The sequence below is a fragment of the Natator depressus genome, chromosome 15 (genome assembly GCF_965152275.1).
Source record: "Natator depressus isolate rNatDep1 chromosome 15, rNatDep2.hap1, whole genome shotgun sequence".
NCBI lineage: Eukaryota > Metazoa > Chordata > Testudines > Cheloniidae > Natator > Natator depressus.
The window spans coordinates 10521185-10543278 of NC_134248.1; the positions used below are offsets into that span (position 1 = coordinate 10521185).

At 46.7% G+C, this 22094-nt stretch overlaps 2 protein-coding genes across 2 annotated transcripts in view; both read right to left on the minus strand.

Moving 5' to 3' along the window:
• GCN1 (GCN1 activator of EIF2AK4) overlaps nt 1-12454 on the minus strand; it is a 61649-nt gene extending 49195 nt beyond the window's left edge. Inside the window, exons 1-12 of the mRNA XM_074973255.1 lie at nt 12395-12454; nt 8294-8396; nt 5829-5892; nt 5045-5176; nt 3432-3540; nt 2614-2712; nt 2391-2525; nt 1817-1885; nt 1621-1729; nt 1119-1193; nt 337-465; nt 42-92 (exon numbers count right to left, since the gene is read on the minus strand). Of these exons, the coding sequence (XP_074829356.1) occupies nt 42-92; nt 337-465; nt 1119-1193; nt 1621-1729; nt 1817-1885; nt 2391-2525; nt 2614-2712; nt 3432-3540; nt 5045-5176; nt 5829-5892; nt 8294-8396; nt 12395-12412 (1093 nt within the window). The 5' untranslated portion in view covers nt 12413-12454. The remainder of the gene's footprint in view (nt 1-41; nt 93-336; nt 466-1118; nt 1194-1620; nt 1730-1816; nt 1886-2390; nt 2526-2613; nt 2713-3431; nt 3541-5044; nt 5177-5828; nt 5893-8293; nt 8397-12394) is intronic.
• A 1859-nt stretch (nt 12455-14313) lies between these two features.
• Nucleotides 14314-21497, minus strand: RPLP0 (ribosomal protein lateral stalk subunit P0). Its single transcript, XM_074972681.1, has 8 exons — nt 21373-21497; nt 20721-20826; nt 18634-18809; nt 18452-18539; nt 17988-18134; nt 15931-16116; nt 15068-15208; nt 14314-14538 (listed from the first exon to the last, which is right to left on the minus strand). The coding sequence occupies exons 2-8, from the start codon at nt 20772-20774 to the stop codon at nt 14383-14385; spliced, it is 948 nt and encodes a 315-aa protein (XP_074828782.1). The 5' UTR covers nt 20775-20826; nt 21373-21497; the 3' UTR covers nt 14314-14382.
• Between the last annotated feature and the right edge of the window lie 597 nt (nt 21498-22094).

Below are 22094 nucleotides of genomic sequence, written 5' to 3' on the forward strand. Positions count from 1 at the left end.
ACTGTAGAATAAACCTCTCTACTTTCTTCCAGGAGCCTTACCTGAAAGGACACTTATCTTCTGAGCCACAACCGTTAGTTTCCCCTCAGAACCTGTCAACAAAAAACATGGTGTTGAGAGAGTTGGTAGCAAGCAATCTAACTGGGGCATTAAATCCATGAGAGAGAGAGACTACTTTTTTTTTTTTTTTTTTTTACACCAGAAAACTGTTCAGTCTTTCATCTGATCCAGATCATGCTGGCTCTATTCAACTTACAGCTGACATACGACATGGAACACTCCTCAAAGCAAGCAAACTTCAGCTGAACTGCACTGACTGACTCATAAGTTACTTACCCCCCAGGATGGCAAACAGGTGTCTCCCCAGCAACTCCACAGCCGATGGATCACTGCATTGTCGAGCCAGATTCTTTAATGCCACCACTGCCTCATCCATCAGCTGTGGACTGTTGGATTTCAGTTGACCTAAAAATGGAATATGCAAGCTAAGAGTTACTCAAGACTACGCACATCTCCTCAACAGGGTGCGGAGTCATCTTTGTGCAATCCATGTGGCCTGCCTTAGCTTCTGGCCAAGTGAGAATTTCCTCCCTTCCATTTTGGCAGGGCATATAATCAATATTGTTACTATTAACTCCACAGTTCTACAGCATTTTACAGACATTAATAAATGTACACTTCACTCCTCTGTGAGATTGGAATGATACTTCCCTATTTTACCAATGGAGATACCGAGGCACACAGAATTAAGTGAATTGCCCAGCGTCACTCACAAAGCTAGTCTGTAGCAAGGCTGGAAACAGAAGCCAAGTCTCTTAATTCCCTGTTCTGTGCCTTACCCCAAAAGCAGTCGTCGTCCTGCTACTAAACCACTTTGCACAACAGGCCTCAGGCAGCCATAAGATTGCTAGAACTGAAACCCCAATTCTTTTCAAAAGTTTAATGTGCAATATTTCAATTCCATATCACAGTATCGCCTCCCACCCACAATGACAAGGACATCTTCATAGTCAAGAATGGCACTAACAATATGGCAATCATAAACACACAGGCACAGTCAGAGTTGTAGGGAGCTCTGCTAAGAATCTGTCAACCCATCCAGAGGTCATAGCACTTACTGGCCAGTCCTTTCACGATGTCCACAGCATACTGACTGAGATCAAGAGTCATGGAAGCTAGCAAGCAGGAGATTGCTGGGGACAGAAAAGAAGTTATGGTGTTAAACAACAACTGGCTTTTAGCCTGGCAGTAACCTCACACAGTCCAAGCTGTCAGAGACCATTAGAGAGGAGTTGCTGCCATGAGAAATGGAAAGAAAACCATAGAAACTGCCTCCCAATGCACAAATTTACTCAGAATTATTCTACACATTCAGCTCTGAAAGTCTGTTCCCCGCAAGCAGTAGACACCACACACCCAGCCACTTGGGATCACATCACCAATGCTACCTCTCCATACTCACCCCATAGGAGCCAGCCAACCTGCCACCGAGCTCACAGGCAAAGAGTCTGCCTGAGCACAGTCCAATGGGTGGCATTCTCCTATTCCCCATACCAACTCCTGAACTCCAAGTAACAACTATTCATGCCCCCACCCCATGTTGCTTTAGAGAAGACTCACTTTCAATTACGTTCTCAGGGTTCCGCAGTAGGGATTTCTGCAGAGTTGGTAGGACCAGGTCCTTGAATTCAGAGTGAGTCACATATCGGAGGAGGGGGGCACAGTTATCCTGCAGAGAGAACACAGTCAGGCGCCCAGCACAGCAGCAAACATTATACCTGGGACAAAAGTATAAACAGTGCCACATGTCTCTCACCAGCAAATGCTTCTGAGGTTTTGTCTTACTCATCACGATGGTCTTCATGTAGAAATCCAGAAGGGCACTCTGAACAAGCAGAACATCCATTACAGTCATGTCACAACTTGCTCACACTCCCCGAATGCCAGCAGGGAACCAAAGATCATGCCCCATCTTGTTTCCCCAAAAAACACATAGTCCCATTCAAGCTGAATTTCAGTTCTATTACCACTCCCCCACACACAGGTCCACTAGGAAGCATGGTTCATTGCCCTGCCAGCCTGAACACACAAAATCCACAGAGAGCTAGGTGCTCAGCTCCATTCCTGAAATCAGGATACAGAAATAGGGAAAGCAAGCATCTTGGCCATCTCCCTAGAAGCAAGAGATACACTGAAGAGCTAGGTGTGCCAACGGTCTCCCTAAACATAACTCAGATCAGGATACCTGAGCTTTAATCAGAGCAATCTCACTTTACTATCAGACAGACAGATGTAAAGCACCAGCCTTGCTGTAACATTTCTACCCCTTCCCAATAGAAAATCATTCTGATTATTATGGAGGAGAAAGAGGAACCAGTGTTCTTATTTACCTTGTGTCTGTTAACAACATCCATCTCTTTCTGGCTTGTGCAGAATTGCACCAGAAACCCCAGCATTGCAGCATAGCTCTGGTTTGGTTCTAGACTGAGAATGACAGACAGGTACTGATCCACCAGCCCTGGGTTCTGTTGAGAAGAACCATAAGATACATTTACTCAAGTGACACTAGAAAAGTCAGTGAATTAGGTCACACTGTGTCAACCCATATGTCACCTCTTTCCAAAGCCTGTTCAATTTCTTCACAGCTCCAGCCACTGCATGCTTGTGAGAACCTCCCAGAACTTCTAATAGAAGCAAACACTGAACTTCCACCTACCAAGAGAAATAGGAAAAGACACATTCACACACTTACCACTTAAGAAACAGTTAACGTCCACTCTAACTTGGAGTAAGGCTTCTAGGATCTTTATCAGCAACTTCCTCACCACAAATGACTTTAAACAGGATTTCAAATACATTTTCATGTGAGCATTGTAAAGAGAACAGCAGTTTCACCTCTCCAGTTGGTACTGCAATCCAAGGTGGCAGGAATAAGGCCCACAGGACAGACCAACCAATCGAGAGAAAACAAAGTGAAAAGCTTCTTTACACCATCCCAAACGTGGTATAATTGGCAACCTGCTTAGGAGACACCCAGGATGAGACCAGCACAGGATACTGCAGGTTGGGATTCAGCTGCATTGCTAACAGATCCGGGGGGTATCCCAGACTAGAACCAGTTTTGCTGCCAGACAGAAGCGTACAGAGCAAGTTTGCCTGGCTCTAGCCAAGACTATTAATCTCAATACCTCCTGCCTCTTTTACCAGAATAAGGGAGACCAAAAAACTATATGAAGTGTATAGGGTAAACAAAGGGATGAGAAAGCCCTATAAGGTGGGTTTTAATGTAACACCAGCTGTTACAATCACCACTACCGAGCCCACAGTCACATTCAGGATTCTTCACATTAGCCTGGAAATACACAATACTTCAAAGCCTCTTCCTTATCCCTGAGGGGCAAGACACCTTTCCAGAGCACAAAAGTACCTACCAGCTTTTTCCATGTTTCTCCTTCTCTCTTGTCACGTGTTGGGAAGACTATGCGCACAAGCAAACAAATCCAGGAGAGAGCCAGCAAAGCTGCAGATCCACTGCTCTTACTGCCACAGAAAGGGGAAAAGGAGTGAGTCTATAGTTCCAGAGATATTGCTCAGTGTTATTAACCCAGGACACACACATTATTATGCCCAAACTGGAATTTGTCACCTTGTTAGTGAAGCATCTTCACTGGAGAAAAACAGCTGAAGTCTCAGGTTTTAAATCATTTCTCAGCACCACTAATTAGCACACTTTAAACATTCAGAATCCTCTGAACAACACATCAAAAGGCCAAACCTTGCCTTCTGGGGATGTCAAACCACAATATGAGAAAGATCCCTAAGATCTGTGGAGATCCCTAAGGCCAGTACAGAAGGGAGAGGCAAACATTTTGCAAGTTGAAACTGTGGGCTGTAAGTAACCCAGCCCTCTCATCAGTTGCTCTCTTCTGTAGGCAGACTGGACTGCACTGTCTCAGATTACTGAATGACCACACACTTATCATTCACCCTCAGCCACTTTGCACTATACACTTATTTCTGATTTGTGCCAGATCTATTTCCTATCTCTGTTGTAATCCTCAGCTCTCTCCCAAGGTGATGGCAGAAGATGAATCCTTCACATGTCCGTCAGAGCTCTAATAATCATACCCCCATTTGACCTCTCTCTCCTTCAAGGTACAATGTCATAGCCAACATCCTTATAGACAATAATAGGACCAGAGTCCCTTAAGAACCAGCTGCTGCCAGACAGTAACTAGAGGAGTAAATACTACATTACATGGATAAATCGAGATTGGACATTTTTGTCTAAAAGTACTCTAATTCAAATCCCTAGTTATTGGGCTTGATGCAGGAATCACAGGGTGAAGTTCTGTGGTCTGTGTTATGCTAGAGGTCTTGCTCAATCATAATGGTCACTTCTGGCCTTCTGGACCCATTCCCTAACTGGAATCTCTGGTTGCTACTGTAATACAACAGCAATAAAGTGTTTTAGAACTGAATCTAAAACACGGTCCACCTATTGACTACCCCTGCACCAGAGAATCAACCCAAAGCAGATTAAGGTACCAAAGCTAAGAATGTCTATAATAATGTCTTGAAATTAAATAGCTGAACAAGTGTCCCTTTCCTGGTCATTCCTTGATAAAGCAGCTTAAAACAAGTCGTCCTATATTTGAAGGCTACTGAAAGGAAATTGTAATCTAGCCCAACCCTGCTATCTGAATTTCACTAGAACTAAGCCTCTCCCTTCCCAATGGGCATTCAGTGTGCTTCGTCTGCATAAAGAAGTACTAGCCACAGTACTCTCCAATCAGAGTCAAAACAGGCTTCGGCAGAAGTTTCTGAGTCACCTTCTTGGAAATGATGTTGCTTCTATGGCAAGATGGTTGACGTGGTAAATGAGAATAAAATACAAACCATCAACTTTCCCTAATTCTGCTTGCAAAAGTAAGAGTTAACCCCTCTCAGTGGTAAAGCTTCAATTCTGGATGCAAGAAGCTGACTGGCAGTATTTCATGAAATGGTTTCATGCACAGCAACGGGAATAGCAGTCAGCCCTCACCTTGGAACGCCAGCCTTGCCACTGATCCCTAAAGACTGCAGGGATTGCAGAAGGTTCTTTGCAGTTGCTTCTGGCTGAGACTCTGCAAGCTGTTGGAGAGCTGACTGCAGGGCTCTGCGGGACGCTGCATCTCTATAGAGAAAAGGAAACATTTTCTGTAAATGTTACAAATCTTGTCAGTGTTTCAGGTATTAAATTCTAGATTCCACACACAGGGTTCTGCCTCCTCTTCTCATCAGTCTGGCCAACAGCCATTATATCTTTACCGTTCCAACAGGTGAAGAAGGTTCTGTATCATCTACACTCATGGCAGAATGCTCCATATCCTACCTCAACACACAGCCTGACCTGACCAGAGGACCACCACAACAATTCTCATCCCATGACACAAGATTAACAATTAATTCTGGCAGGCCCAAAGAGGGGTTTCAACCACTGCTTTTCTACAGACCACATTTTAAATCTAACCGAAAATTGCTCAGTTACAGCCCGATCCTGCAACTCACGGAGCTCTGCAAGGGCAAAGGGATGCACTCATGCACAGTGATTTTCAGGATCAAGATCTGAATTTGTTTTTAATTTGAAAAGATGAATTTTTGTTATTAGCTGTTATAAAACTTGTTTTTCTACAGATTCTAAATGTTGGGCCGACATTACTGGACAGCATTTTTTATGACAAATCTCTCTATATACTACACTCCACATCAACACTATTTCCATATGGAAGATACTACAGTCAAGTACAACTACCAGATATGTAGCCTTCCCAGCCCCACGTACTCACCTGTAACGATGCAGGGTGAGGCAGAATAGTTTGCAAAGGCCTTTAACCGCACTCTCTGGCAGATCTGAAATAAATTGGATTCGAAAGTGTTTATTTGGGAATCATCACTAAGGCCCCAATCCTGAAAAAATGCACATGCTTCCTTTTACTACTGTGAGTAGTCCCACTGATTCCACTGAAACTATTCACGGCAGTTAAGTTAAGCATGTGTGTAAGTGTTTGCAGGACCAGGGCCCAAGGCTGATTGACTGTCATGACCCAAAAAAAAATGGGAATCAGAATTTCAATTTTTAGAAGTGGGAAAAAAATCAGAGCATACAATACTTGAATATTAAATTGTTTGTCATGGGAGAGTGTGAAAAAAGTCAAATAAATATCGTATTTTTTAAAAAAAAAAACCCACCACCACACAAAAAAACCCCTCATTTTCAATCATAAATGCATTTTAAATTATTTAAGAGCATTTGAAAATCCCATACTCCACTACTCTGGACAGATATAAAGCTACGTTTGCAGTAATGATTCATGGAGGAGTCTTATTTAGTAAAAGACTGACCAGGGTGATAAAGAGCATGATTTTATACAAAAAACCCCTAAAAGCCATGGCTGAGACAAACATTCAACCTTAGGACCTGATATAGAGTGCATAGACACAAAGGAAGTCTTTTCCATCAACTTCAATGAGCTCTGGATCAGGTCCTTAATCATTTGTAGAGAGCAAGTTAAAAATTCTAGGCTTGCTTCGTAATCAAGAAGCATAATATAAGATCCAGTCTCCTACATGAAACATGGTAACACTACTTTGGAGTGAAACCAACTGGACATCAGCATCAAACAGGGCTCCCTCCGCATCTCAGTGTCCACAAATATTTTATGAGTATCTGCCGAAGGATTTAACCTTTATATTTTCATTCCTCCTCCTCTTTTCTTATGTCTACGCTGAACAAGATACAAAAATTGTTGCTGCATGTTTCCCCATCACCCTCTTAGTTACCTTTTTCCAAACGTAGAGAATACATTTTCACTATGGTCAGACTCAGCAGGGCAGAGTTATGCCACAGGGCAGACGCAGATGAGTAATCAGCTACAGGTTGCTTGCTCTTAGATCAGGACCATTTTGGAAGTTATTTATTCACCTTTCAGAAGAGGCATGCTATCATGCCCAGTAATACTATCATCACATTTACAGAACACCTTTACACCTTGAAGGATTCCAATGAACTTCATGTAAAAAGGAAACATTTCACTCAACACTGAAAAACAGCCACCTCTGGGGTAGTTCACAGCAGCTGTTTAAAAGTACAAAACAACACTACACTACACTACACGTTAAAACAAAGTGGAAAAACTACATTTAAATCACTCCTGCAATTTCATCTAAGCAAAATTTATTTGATCTCACAAAAAGTTGCCAGGACACCTCTACAATGGGAATATGTAATAATCAGGAATCCCACTTTACATCTTCACTTCTCATCTGAGATACCTGCTTTTGGCTTTGCTGCAATCCTATGCATAAATAAATAACCAAAGGCTATGAACCAGAGTGGTCTGGCCTTGGCAAAATAGCAGTGCACCAAGTAAACACACTCCTGACCTGAGAGGATGGTACAGTGTTCTCAAGTAACGGCATAAACACATTCCTAGGAGATGGGACAGGAACACACAGACTCTCGTAAGAGAAGGATGGGACGGCAAGATAATGGATGGGGATGTTTTGTTTGAACTAGCAGACACAAGGTACAGGACAGTAACAAAAACCATACGGAGTGCAATGCGTGACTTGTTTGTATCAATGTATAAAAGGGGAAAGGCATAGGAAAGGCAACTTTGTACTTGCCGAGGGGGCTGCATCCTGGTGCGCGGACTGAGCAGCTGCCTTGTTGCAGGCATACACGTTAATGTACCTGTAGGTTCTATGGGGCACTAGTACCATGCTTTCTCAACAACATACCTGGCCGAGCGCCTGTGCCACTGAACTGAGCCTGTGGTCTTTCCTTATGAATAACATCAAGGTCTGCTGGTGTTTAGAGCTGTTTAGGAGGAGAGGGGCTGAACAGAAAAATCGGGCAAAATCTCCATGACCAGCAAGCCACGCTAAAGTTTCATGTCTCCTTGTACTTGTCTATACATATATACAGACACAGACACACAATTGTTAGAGTTGCTTAAAGGGAAAGCACATAGTCCAATGCCTACAGCTCTATGGCCTCAAAAAAGGGGCACATATTTCACCGGTCTTTTAAAATGAAATGCACTGCAGGGGTTCCCAAACTGTGGTAAATGGACCACTGATGGTACATGAGCTTGATGTTTCATCCATTCACTCCATGATTTTTTTCAGAAGGTGGTATATGAACCAATGAAGTTTGGGAGCCACTGCTTTAGCACATGCCTAAACCCATTCCACACTCTCTGTGAAAGAAATAGCACACAAATGCTTTAAATAGATGAAATACAAGTACCTTGCCCAGTGACACATCTTCCCAGTTCATTAAGTATCTCTCTTCGCTCCTTCACACTGGCTGTGGTCACTTTTACAGCAAACCTCTTCAGTGTATCAGAAACCTAAAACAGCCATTCATACAAAAAAAAGTTATCACTCTCCTGTCACCATCAACATATGGACTGCACAACCAAAACAAACAGAAGCACCGGGAAGGGAGAACGTGCTCTTTTGCAGACAGCAACTCCTCTTACTAACTGACAGGTGTGGTTAGACACAGTCATCCAAACCACCATGGTACTTGGCAAGCCAACAACTCCTGCCTGTATCCACGAAAAGAAAGAATCATCAGTGTCTCATACAAGGTGAAGCTCCTCTACTCGTTTGATAATTCAAAATCTCTTTCATAGATACAGTAGGATGACCTTTCTCTGATTTTCAACCTTCTTATGTGGCACTACATCCTCACTCAGTAATATACACTACCATTAGACAACAATTACCCTTTTATAAAGTGGACAGACTATATTTACAATGCAATGTCTCATGTGAATCACTCAAGGAACCAGAAAAATCAATTGCCTAGTACATGTGACCTTTAAAGGTTAAAAAATTTGCACCAGAATAGAATGCAGATCTTTTGCTTTCCAATGGTGCACTTTAGCCGCTAGACCAGGGGTCTCAAACACACAGCCCGCAGGGTTATTTCCTGCGGCCCACCAAGCTCCTCGCACCCTCCCCGGAGTTATTTCCTGCAGGCCGCCACACTCTCCTCCCCCCTGCTCCCTGTGTCCCCGCTCCTCTGCCTACCTCCAGGCACTTCGCACTGCCAAACAACTGTTTGGCAGCGTTTAGCTTTTTCCAGGAGGGAGGAGCCCCACACTCAGGGGAGGAAGCGGAGAAGAGGCGGGGCAGGGGCGGGGATTTGGGGAAGGGGACTTTGGAGAACAGATTGGAATGGGGGCAGGGAAGAGGTGGGGCGGGGCAGGGCCTCATGGAAGGGGTGGAGTGGGGCAGGGGCGGGGCAGTGGGTGCAGGGGGTGTCAGAGATGCAGCCCTCAGGCCAATGTACTTGTCCTCATATGGCCCCCATGGTAATTCGAGTTTGAGATCCCTGCCCTAGACTGCACTCACTCACTCATTTAAGGGGAGCTTCCTCCATGAGACAGTCTATGCTGCAGGCTTAATTTCATATATTGAGTATTTCACTTATGATTTCATACTGTCAATGGTTATGAAATTATGTAAGAGGAATAACAAGTGAAAGGTTTTTCATTGTACCTTAACATACACCTGTCACATGTTCATGGAGTTTGTGTAGGTTAGTCTCCTTTTAAACTGAAATGTCTATCAGGTTTAAAAAGTCACATCCTGTTTATAAAAAAATCTCTTTCCTATGTTACCACACAAGTGGAAATTAGATTGTTAAATGTTTTGTTTCAGTAATTTACTTTTCACCATTTATGCTGTCTGTTTACTTTTTACACCTAACCCAGCTTCAGAAGTGGAACTAGACCACTCAATTTCACTTTGGTGTATAATCAGTTTCACTTTTCAGTTTTCATGCACTAGCACCACGTTGTGATATCTGGACTGAAAACACTGCAGGAGAATGTTTAAATCCCAATCCCAGTAATAATCTGTTTCCTTAATTTTTAAATATATTAAAACATTATTAAAGTTTTGTAAAACATGCATGAAAAAAAATTTGTTCTAGGCTGACAGCAGGGCTTGGCACATCTGGTGGCAAGTAGCAACTGATGTAGTGTCAATTTCCTGCAGACAACCTGAAACAGTAGATGCATGAGAACCACCTAAATATAAAATCCCAAACCAGCACACAGACTGAGCAGTCCTAAGATGCTTCATGTACAGTACTTCAGCTTCAAAGCTGGAATAGCCTCCATACTGCCTGTATCTCCACAGCATAGGTGGAAATGCCTTGCTCCACCATCCAAAGCCCCTGTTATACTGGGGCACACAGGGAGCCCAACTGAACTGTGCCCGACACTCCCAGGAACACATGCATCCCCTCCATGGACTCCTCAAATCCTGATCCATCTCCTCCAAAGCAGAGCTCCACTGGTTTTGTAATAAAAGGTTCCTTCATATGCATGGAAATGGCAGGATTTGCTCTTGAGAAGTATGAACTGCCTCCATTGATCTCAATGAAGCTTTTGTCTGTGTGCAAGAGACCCCTCAAAATTGCTGACTGGAATTTCCAGGCAATTCCTACCTCCCCTTTCCTCCAACTCAGCCATCCCAATCCTTGTGCCTCTCTCCAAGGATGGGCAAAGGGTAGGGTAAATCTGGCTAGCAACCTGCAGAATTTGTTGAGAGATGGTTGTCATCAATATTAACTGTTCGTCAGCCTACCAGTTAAGGTACGAACACGTGAGAAATTATTTTAGAGAAAACTTTCCATTGTTAAAGACAAATCCAAGTTGTTTAGTAGGTACTGATGCTGATTGACCATATATAGGTGTGACAGCCATTTACAAGGAATACACCTCTGTTTTCAGACACTTGGGATAATTTTAAATCTGCATTATATTCCAGTTGTTCCCAATTGATCCACTAACTTAGGGAATGAGCAGTTTTTATCATTCACACCATTTCGGTGATGAGGAGTCACTGTGCAAAAGTCTCATGCACCACTGCTTGTTCTTTTTATTAAGATTTATATAGACAAACATGTGTTAGTAAATTATATAAGAAAAAAGTTCCATGAAAAAGTGAAGTCTAAACATACATATCAAGCCAGATAAGACCTGACTTTGGAGGGGCTCTCTGAAGCAACCTCCATAAAACAATGAAAAGTGCATCACCACAAGCATATAGAGAAAAGAGGAAAATATTGTAACAAATGAGCTAAGAATTGTATGGTTGTCACTCTTCTGCACATCACAGCTATTTATAATTTCACAGCAATATGGACAGAACTCACTCTCCTGCTCCTAAAGCCTAAGTCCATACCACTTGATAAATCTTCATTAGTTGTTAGACATATAATAGGATCGGACACAGTGGAGCAGTTCTGATTCCACCTAAAAAACAGCTGAGCATGCATGTGAGCACATGCACAAGTCTTATTGCAATATCCTATGTGATTAAATTGGAATACATTTTTATTACGTACATATTTTTTTCAATGTATTAGGGACAGCCCTTTTTGTCTTTAAATGAACTTTTACTGAATTTTTTTAAACCTACTCACATTCCAAGTACCACTCAAGACCAAAGAAACTGGAAAACTAGAGAAAATATTTATCGATTTTTTCACTTTATACTTTTGATAGGTCTTTCCATATAGTCAGTTTCATTGGTTCCCTTACAAAAGGGGTCAATGTCCTCTACTGTTTGTGTGAAGGTTTTAAGAGGGCAACAAAAACATTTGTTTAAAAGATACAACAAGGCGACTGTAGAACCACAAAAAGTCTCAGTGGCTGGGGTGGTGCCCAGAGCAGATTGTTTTTGCTGGAAACTGAGCAAGTTTCAACTTCATAAGGGCCTTTTTAACACTGATGTTAAACGCTGGGCCAACCCCGACCTCCGCCCCCGCCGAGCCTGGCCCAGCGGCAGAGAAAGGCTCGTCGCGCCGGCTCTGAGGCTCAGACAACTCCTATCCCCCACGGACACAGACGACGCGACAGTCGCGCTCTACAAACGCCTCCCGTCCCATTCCCCGCGCGGGGCGAGGCACCGCGGCTGCTCCGATCCCCTGCGCAGCCGGGCCGGACTCCGCAGCGGGGCCAGGCTGTCTGGGGCAGGCGCGAGCTCGGCCGGGGACCCGCGGCCTCGCTCGGCCCGTCCCGGGGCTGGGCCCGCGCTCGGCCGGCCTGGCTGCTCGGGAAGAGCACGCGGGGCTGGCTGGGGGTCGGCGCCCGGCGAGGGCCGGGGCTGACGCGACTGCCACGTCCCTTCTCCCGCTGACAGGGGCCGGCTCCCGCGAGCCACCGCCACCTCCCCGTGACGCGGCCGCCCGAGCGCGGCCAAGCTGAGGAACCGGGCCGCGGAGACAGCCGGCCCCGGAGCGGAGCCCGCACCACGGCCGGCCGCGGGAGCGGCTCTCCCGGAGCCGCCTCCAGCCCCACGGCTGGGCCCAGCCCCCCGCACTCACCTGCGTGTCGGCCGCCATCGCGCCGGCCTGACCCCGGAAGCACCACGAGGCTCAGTTCCGGGTCACGCGCAGACCCGGCCAGGAGGCGGGGCCCGTGGCTATAGAGATGCCGGCAGTGCGGGGCCTGACCCCCGGTGAGCGGGGCTGGGGCCTGCGGCGACCCGGCGAGGCCTCAGGAGCTGCTCGTTTCCCGGAGGCCGCCCCGCCCCCGCAGCTCCCCCAGCTCCAGCGCCGGGCACACAGCGGCCGCCTGCGGCCAGGAAACCCAGCGGAACGCGCCCGGAGAGGCTCGGGCACAGCGGCCGGCCCGGGGGGTCTGACCAGGGCAGCGGGGGCCCCGTGCACGAGCACACGCGGGCGAGCCGCTCCCTGCCCCTGATGGTTCCTCCCTTATCCGCGGCGATGCTGCTGGTCACTTGCCTCGGAAACCCGGGCGCCGCTGCTCACGGGCTGACTCAGGCAGATATTGACTTTGTAGCAATACGAGCCGTCTTCAGTTGCTGGTGTGAAGTTGCACCTAGTCATCGATCCGGGTCCCCTTGGGCGAGGTGCTGCCAGGGCCAACATAAAAGGCAGTTCTTGCTGCCAGAGTTTAATCCCATCTTCACAGCGCCTGGGTGAAGGTCGCGAAAAGAAAAGGCGGACTTGTGGCACCTTAGAGACTAACCAATTTATTTGAGCATAAGCTTTCGTGAGATACAGCTCACTTCATCAGCGGGAAGTGAGCTGTAGCTCACAAAAGTTTATGCTCAAATAAATTGGTTAGTCTCTAAGGTGTCACTAGTCCTCCTTTTCTTTTTTGCGAATACAGACTAACACGGCTGCTACTCAAACCAATTTTAACCTAGTATCAAAACATAATAGTTATGCACCTAAATCCACATTCAGACCTATATGTGGGTCGTTTTTTCAGAAGTGATAATCAGCCATAATTCTCATTGAATTAAAAGGAGTGACATTCTACAACCCTGAAAATCAGGCATTTGTTTTGGCTCAACATTTTGGCCTGCATCTTACATGATTGAATCACAGCACCAAAAATCACAACAGCTCATTCTTCATAAAATACAGGACACACCTGGCCTAACTTGGCAGCAAAACAAAAACATTTACTGTTGAATTGCTAAATCTTACAGCATAATCTGAAGCACACCAGAGCAATCAACTTCCAGACACTGGGGTGACACCTGCAACTGAGAATGTTCCACTGCTGGCCCCATGAAGACAGTTCCAAAGCTGCAACAGGCAACCTCATAAGACCTGGTCTCTAAACTGATCCACTCATCACTTGCTTATCTAATTTATCAACCAAGGCCTTAGTTTTCATTGTGTATTCGGTTTAATGTAGACTGCTCCTCAGGGCAGGGACACTGTTTATTTGCCTGCAGTTATTCATTGAGCACATTTGCTGTGCCTCATGGCTCCAGCAGACACTCAGGCTAGCCACTTGAGCTCAGACCCAGGGGTTTTCGTAAGACTGAAAGCCTGAGCTAGCACCTGACCCACAACATCCACACTGCTATTTTTAGTACAGTAGCTCAAGTCCTGCTAGCCTAAGGGCTTGTCTATACAACTGAATAACTGTAGCGTCCACACAGAGTGATTCTGGAATATCTCTTGCACTTTAAATTCACCCTCTACTTTAATTCACAGTAACATTCCAGTGTAGCCAAGGCAGAATTCATTAAGTGACATGACTAGTATTTGATATGTGTAGATCCCTCTTGCTCTCACCTGCAGGGAAAGGTTAGTTGAAGGTTTCTTGAAATTATTTTATGGCTGTTTTGGTAAGTGTTTATGATTGAAGGCAAAATCAAAAAAATACATCTTTAGATTCAAAATCCATATATTAAGTTTCACACCAATGGAAAGTTCATGCAAGATGATTCCTCCCCCACACCCAAGATAAACACACAACAGAGGGTGTAAAATAGCACTTTATTTCTCTAATTAAACCAGTTGATGAAGTGGTGAGCATGTGGTAGGGGTTAGTCAAAGAGACCAAATCCCATGTCCTCATCAGACTCCTCTGATTCCTCCTTTACTTCCTCTTTGGCTGGAGCAGCAGCAGCAGGAGCTGCAGCTTCAGCTGCCACAGGGGCAGCAGCCAGAAAGGCTGAGGGGTCAGCTAGGAAGGCCTTTACCTGTAAGAGGATAAAAGCATATAGTAATTTCAGGGAACAAACAGGTCACAATTTACATCTGCTATCCTATTGCCAGACTGAAAACAGATAGCGTATTAGTGGGTCTCCACAGGAATTAAGAGCAGGGAGCACAACCTTTGCAACCCCAAAACCATGCAAGCAACTTACTAGCAACCCAAGGGATGCATTATACAAACAAACTGAAGACAACCAACAGAGGAGGGCAACGTTGCCTTATCATATGAGAAGAGGACCGGCGATGCTCTCAGAAAACACACTCCACACCCTCCTTGCCAGTAAACTGCTCCTAGGATTGAGGGGTGAAGAGGCAGAACTGCACCTCCACAAAGCAAGGAATTCCCCCTGGCTGCAATGCAGTTACATGCACTTCACGCTGTTCAAGGCCTCTTTTCAGTGCAGATCTCTAACATACAACCTTCTAGATCTTTAAGGGCTCAGGCTCAAAGACTAGTTTGTGAGCCTTAAGTCAGCGCACAATCTATTCCAGTCTGTCTCGCTCACACTTTACCTTTTCAGCCAATGGGAAGGTGTATTCAGTCTCCACAGCCACAGCTAGGACTCGCTTGTACCCATTGATGATGGAGTGAGGCACAGAAGCGATGGTTGGGTAGCCAATTTGCAAACAAATGCTAGCTACGTTACGAACGCCCTGAGGAAGAGGGAAAGAAAGTCATGTTCCAAGCATTCAGCTCTGAGAATTATATTGCAAGTAAACACAACCATCAACAACAATATGTGCAAGCGTAATAAAGGGTACTATGGGTGAGAGAATTGCGTGGTTCTGGCAAAGGAGATAAACAAGAGGCAGCCTTAACCACATACCTTTAACACTCATTACAAGGGGTTTCCAGATTTTGTATTCTCTGCATTTCATACATAACAGATAGCTAACAGAATGGAACATTACCCCCAGTAGAAAACACATCCGTGTTGCAAATCAAAATTCCCAGCATTCAGGGATGAATGATACAAACCACCAAGAAGACTACTGTACGGCAAAGCCACAATTCGCACTACCTCTATTTTCCAAAGGTAATAGGGAACATCAAAACACCTTGGGAAAATTGGGGTGCTGGCCAGCAGGCTGACACACACTTGCATCTGGATCTCCCAACTCTGGAGGGCAATGAAATGGCACAGACCAGTTTTAAAGGGACCATGGCAGGCCAATAACCTTGTTATTCAGGACTGTAGCGCTGTAAAATCACTTTTAGAATTCAGTGCTAGTCTCATTCACAATTCAAAAGGGGGAAAAAAACCACACACACAGCCCTCCTGAACTTCAGATTAGATACTCAAGCACTTAATCTGTCCCCATAACTACATGGAATAAAGTAGACAGGGCATATAGCACAGGCAAGCAACTCTTACTTCCAAGAAGCGTCTGTGCAGAGTCTCCTCAGTGATGTCCAGCACTTCAGGATTGTAAATGCTGCCGTTGTCAAACACCTGCTGGATAATCAGCCCAAAGGAGAATGGGGAAATATTCAACATGTTCAGCAAGGTCGCTTCGCTGGCTCCCACTTTATCTCCAGTCTTGATCAGCTGCACATCACTCTGAGAGTCAAAGAGGGAAAAGTGAGCAACGAACTGCTACAGGGGTTAAAACTCAGGCACAGAGCCGCAACAAGGTTCAGCTTCCCATTACAAACATCTGTAGATGGGACTGAAGGAGTTAGACCCACAAATGATTCTGTATCAAAACAAGTTCAAAGCTCAGCTGAGCAAAGTATGAGGCGCAGCCCACCCAGCAGATGGCACATTTCAAAGCGAGGTCCATAATTATGAGATGTGCAAATGGAATCAGCTACACTTAACACATCATCTAGACCTAGGCTGTCCCATTAGCCACTCAAACCAGAGTTTCTCATACCCAAAGTACAGGTGTGCCCAGCTAGAAGGAACTAAATAAACCCTTCTTCTCCACAGGAGTCAAACTAGACATCTGGCTTTAAAGATTACTGAAGGTAGAGCAGCAACACCACTGCCATTAAGATTATGTCTAAGTTTTTGTACACGTCTTAACCTTTATACTTACTATTCCTCACAGAGCAGCAGTTACCTAAAATAGTCTGAATTTGTGAGGGCAGTTTTGTTAAAAATGGATCGATACTCACTGATAAGCCTTTCAAAACCTCACCTTTCTTGAAACTGTTCAGAGACTCATCTTTTTTCAAAAACCCTTTGCCAAAACTAAGACTTGGACTTGAAATTCCTCTCTCGCATTACTGAACATGCACTATTACCTACACCACTAGTTAGCAGAAGTTACCCCTTTTATTTTCCCAACTCTTCCAAGGAAATGAGAATACTGCCAACACTAGCCACTATCTAGATTTACCTGAACTGATGAAGGGGAGTAACTCGATAGGCACCTGGCCTTCAGAAGCAGCCTCAGGCCCCACTTTCCCCACCTCCAAGAATGACTAGAGAGCAAGGAACTTCTCCCTCAAACTGCCTCACAGTGAAATACCAGTCCAGGTCCTCACACAGCTCCCCTTTGCCACCACACCCGCTGTATTTCACAGGGAGGGAAAGCACCGGCCTCCCGAGCCTAAGCAGGGGCAGGAGACTGGCAATGCTGCTCTTGACAGAATCATAGAATATCAGGGTTGGAAAGGACCTCAGGAGTAAGCAGGTCACCCCTCCCAAGAGTGTTTTACAAGGGAGAGGGCTGCTGGGAGAGATTTTAAGGCCAAATAGCAGAGGGGTAGCCATGTTAGTCTGTATCCACAAAAACAATGAGCACCTTAAAGACTAACAGATTTATTTGGGCATAAGCTTTTGTGGGTAAAAAAACCACTTCTTCAGGCCAAATAGGACCATTATGGTCATCTTGTCTGACCTCCTCCTCAACACAGTCCAGAGAACCTCACCCAGTCATTCCTGCATCAAGCCCATGACGTACGCTTCAATTATAGCATGGAATCATATAGATGAATGAGTGGGCCACTGATGAGGGCATTTGCAGGCTCTCAGTCAGCAAATCAGACCTGCTTTACCATCTGGTAAAGGCATCTGAGAGGTTAGGGATGGGAGATCAGCTGCTCAGACAACCCTCCCACCCGGCTTGGCAAGAGGCAGAAAGAACTTATCCAGCCCAATTTCTCTGACAGGTTCCTATTTGATTAGGATTTCTTTGTCACGCAATGTCCTATTGTTGTCACATTACTCTGCTATTTTCCTTTTAAGATGCTTTAGAGACATGCCTCCAAAGTCCTCAATAGAAGGTGGGGATCGATCTTGTGCCATGGAAAGCAGCACAAGACATGGGGATGTAGGGATGAACCAGCTACACATCTATAGTCCCAACTTCAGTGGAATTGCCAAACTGTACAACCAGGGCCATCCAGTATATAGGAGCAGCTAAAAAGCTGTGAATGACCTTTTACTTGCTAGTAGCACACTGAACTTTACTCTGCACTCACCAGGATTTCAATGGTACCCCTGGAGATCTTCGTGGTGATGCCCAAAGCCTGGAAGAAGGAGGTCTTCTCGGGACCCAAACCAGTGTTCTGGGCTGGCACAGTGACATCACAAGGGGCAATGGCACCTGCTCGAGCAGCAGCTGGCACCTGACAAGACAGTGCAAGAAGAGAAAGCAAAATAATGCCTGGCTTTCAGACAGTACTGTATAGACACTAATTCATCCTCACAGCACTTCTGTGAGATCAGCATCTCCCAATTATTCAAATGGGGAAACTGAGGTCACAGCAAGTCAATGGCAGCACTCTGAGTACAACAGAGGAAATGCCTGGTTCCCAGGTCTTGCTCATTCTAAAATCACACATCCACAGAGAACGTTCAGTGTTACACTCTCTCCTTCCTTCAGATCAGGCCCCAAGACCTCCCTGAGTAGACGCACTATAACAATAGTGTACTCCTCCCTTACCTTGTTAGCCAACAGCATGTCCCTGATCTCAGTCAGATCCTCCTTGGTGAACACAAAGCCCACATTCCCACGGATATGAGGCAAGAGCCTGGCGGAAAGACAGCATCATTCAGTTTCACTCCTCCAGAGAACATACAGTCTTCCCCAGGAAGCAGGGTGTGGAATCACACTATTTTACTCACTTTTCCAGAGCAGGGTTATTCTCCAGATGACCACGGATAGCCTTGCGCATCATGGTGTTCTTCCCCATCAGCACGACAGCCTTCCCACGCAGGGACATGCGGATCTGCTGCATCTGTTTGGATCCTACATTGTCTGCTCCCACGATGAAGCATTTTGGATAATCATCCAGGAGTTGCTACAGAAAGAACAAAATGAGTTTTACAAAGAAACCTAGACCAGGGTATAGAGTAACATTAGGTCCCATTTAGGCACCGTAATGAAATGGCCAGATTTCCACAAGTGCTTAGCACCCAGGAACTCCATTTAGGTGCATAAATGGGAGCTACTGTGTGTTAAGCTGAGAAATCTGACCCAATGTTACCAACCAGAACCTGTCCCAAAGCAACCAAAAAACGCTTTCACCTGACTAGGGCTCTTAAACAGCCAACATTGGTACGCATTCCAGTCAGCAACCAGTATGTGCACTAATCTAATAAATTGTCCCACCATCTGCCACTCTGCGGGTACTTCCCTCCTTTCCCCCATAAGTCTCCAAACCAACCGTGATGTGCCAATTTTCAGGCTCTTTAGGTTGACAGGGAGCGAGCCATTGTTTAAAATATATGGTTACAAGGCTGCCAACCCAATGCTACAGAAAATGCAGAGTGCAATTCTTTCTGAAAAAAATTACATACGAGCAGCTCTCTGATGACCCCCAGAGAGGAAATAAAGGAGTCCCAAGGCACATTTAAGGGAGACAAACATGCTAAATGAGATGCATTTCAACCCTCCAAATAAAGCACAGTCAGGACGTACCAGGAGCTTAGCTGAGATGTGATGTTTATGCCTGTAAAAACGTTAATGCAGTTTCTCTGAAAGGATCCCTCGTAAAGAGTCAACAACTTGATAATGCTCTCCATTAAGGAGGCTCGGATGTGTGGCTCTTTTGCCGATGCTACTTTTGCTTACATGGTCACTGTGAACAGTATCTCACTGCTACAGAACACATTGAGGCATTAAAAATACAAATGATATTCAATTAAGAAGCAGCACTAACATTGACAGGGCTCTTCTGAAGGATTTATTTGTGACTGGAGTGGACTCCGTTCTCAGTAGCATGGTTTAATTCTTTCCAGATTCAAGTGTTCTGGGGATCTTACTCAGGCTTCCCAATTGCTTTTAAAATGTTTAAAACCCTGCCAATGGCAGGTATATTCATTGTAAGAGAGACAACAGCTATGCAAGTTTGTATTTCAAAGATCACTTGAAGGAGCCTACTGAGGACCCTTCTGATGAAATTTGGATATAACATCTAGAAAAGTCTTCAGAATCGCATAATAGCAGCCACCAGCAGGAAAATGTGGAGTACCAGGCTCTTGGTCAGAGGTACCCAAACTGTGGGGTGAGGGTGGGCATGGAGGAATGTTTGGGGGAACACAGCTGAGGCCCAAGCCAGCTCCCACAGGGGGTGGGGAGGGAGCGCCACCCTGCTCCACTCCTAGCCCGGCACCCCATCTGCTGGCTTCTGCCCTCAGTTGAGGCCCCCTTGCCCCCTGTCTGCATTCCCCCCACCCCACCCCCAGTCCCACTCTGGCTCAGGCGGGGGAAGGGTAAGAGGGAAGCATGACTGTGAAAAGTTTGGGGACCACTGCTCTAGACCCAGCTGCAATAGTGCTACTCAGTTTTTGCCCAATCAGCAGCTTCACTGGCAACTTTCCAGGAGCCTGGGGGCTGCACCTCATTGGTATACAATGGAGCAAATTGCTACACAAGCCATTAACCACAGTGTGGAACTACAGCCTAGGGAGACCCACTGTCCCAGCACAGCTTGCTCCTCCTCCATCACGTAACCTCTGCAAACTGTAGCTCTGTGTGAATGATGATGCTGGCTCCTGCCTTGCTGTCAAACACAACAGCCCCCCTTCACTCTGTGGCTCCCCATATGCCACCACGGATCTATACTGCGTTAGGATTAACCTAAGGTGCACGTTTGCAGGTGCAGTCCAGAGAACGGCCAAGGCAGACTGAGCCAGGAGCGACAAGAGTCCATCCCAGCCCCAGCCCCTGGTCCAGATTGTCTCGAACACACCCCAAGGGAGACACTTACAATGATTTTCAGGAAATAGTTGGACTTCCACGTAGCCCTGTCTTCCCTGGGCATCTCGACGGTGCTTCCAAGGATTGCCACGAAGGGTTTAAAGACAAGCTGTTACCTGCAGGAGACAAGGTTGGGAAACCAGGGTTCAGCCTGACCACTGCAACCGCAGCCTATGCCGCGGCCTCCCACCCCCCGCCCGATAAGGGGATGCCCCGGCCCGGCCCCCAAACGATCAAGCGGGGCTTAGAGTGGAGGCTGTTTCCAGGGTTTTAGAAAACGGAGCCGCTGCGGGATTGCCCCGGGGAGCTGGGGAACCGACGGTCTGTGTGTCCCCTGCACCAGCAGGGGGTGTCTATGGGCCCCGGGCACCTCCGGCTCCCTCCAGCCCCGCGCTGGGGGGCCGGGGCCCCTCACGGGATCCCGTAGAGGCGACGAAGAGGCCCTCGGGCATCGGGATCGCGGGATCAGCCCGGCCCCTGTGCTGAGCCGGCCCCGCGTGGCCAGGCCCGAGGCCTAGCGACACACGGAGCCGCGGCGGGCCCCAGCAAGCCGGGGAGCCCCGGGGTAAGGCCGACTCGCCCGGATCCCCCTGATCTCCTCCACGGCCGGGGGCTGAGCGCGGCCGAGTCCCCCGCGGGCCGCCCCCTCTCCGGACACCCACCTCCCACGAGAGCTCCGGGAAAGAAAAGGGAGCGCGCCCGCCTCCTCTTCTTCTCTTATACTCCCGGCCACAGCCAATCAGCGATAGGTGACCTCCGGCCACGCTCTATCTATTGGATCCTTGTAGACGTCAATCCAGGTGACCGGTCGAGTCCCTCCCTCCTACTGGACAGAAAACTTGTCATTCACAAAGCCGACGGCTGAAGGCGCTGTCATTTAAAGGGGCAGTAGCAGCACATAGAACGCTAACTCCTGCTAGGGCTCCCCCTTCTGGATCAGAGATATTCCCCCCCCCTTCCCCTCCACGCCAGCTTATTGGGATACTGGGCTTCAGCCACAGGGCCTAGGGACCACCAAAACCTGCCCTCTGATTTTCCCCGTGGCATCCTGCAGCCCCCCCCCCCCCGCACCCAATGGAGCCAGTATTGTGACATCATCTCTGGCATCCCTCTGATGCCTGGCAGGGGAGTTCAGTCCAGCTGCCAAACATGCCACAGCCGTAGTAACCCTGTTGTGCCTCAGGGCTGCTCTAACTTACGCTCCTGTTACCCGAGCTGCTCAGACCACAACGGCATTGGGGCCACCGTGGCCCACTCCCTATTTCCCTGCACAGAATGGAGATGGGGCTGACAGGAGCTTGTCTCGTGATGATACGAGATGCTCCAACTGCCTTGTGAAGGTCAGCCCTGGTAGAAGCTGGCAGAGTCTCTCCTCACCGGTCTC

Excerpts from the sequence above, each read along its gene's own strand:
- RPLP0 (XM_074972681.1), bottom strand. The coding sequence starts at position 20,774 with ATGCCCAGGGAAGACAGGGCTACGTGGAAGTCCAACTATTTCCTGAAA. Across the intron at positions 18,540-18,633 it reads AATAACCCTGCTCTGGAAAA|GCTCTTGCCTCATATCCGTG; the intron begins GTGAGTAAAATA and ends TCTTTCCGCCAG. Across the intron at positions 16,117-17,987 it reads GGGGTACCATTGAAATCCTG|AGTGATGTGCAGCTGATCAA; the intron begins GTGAGTGCAGAG and ends TTTGACTCTCAG.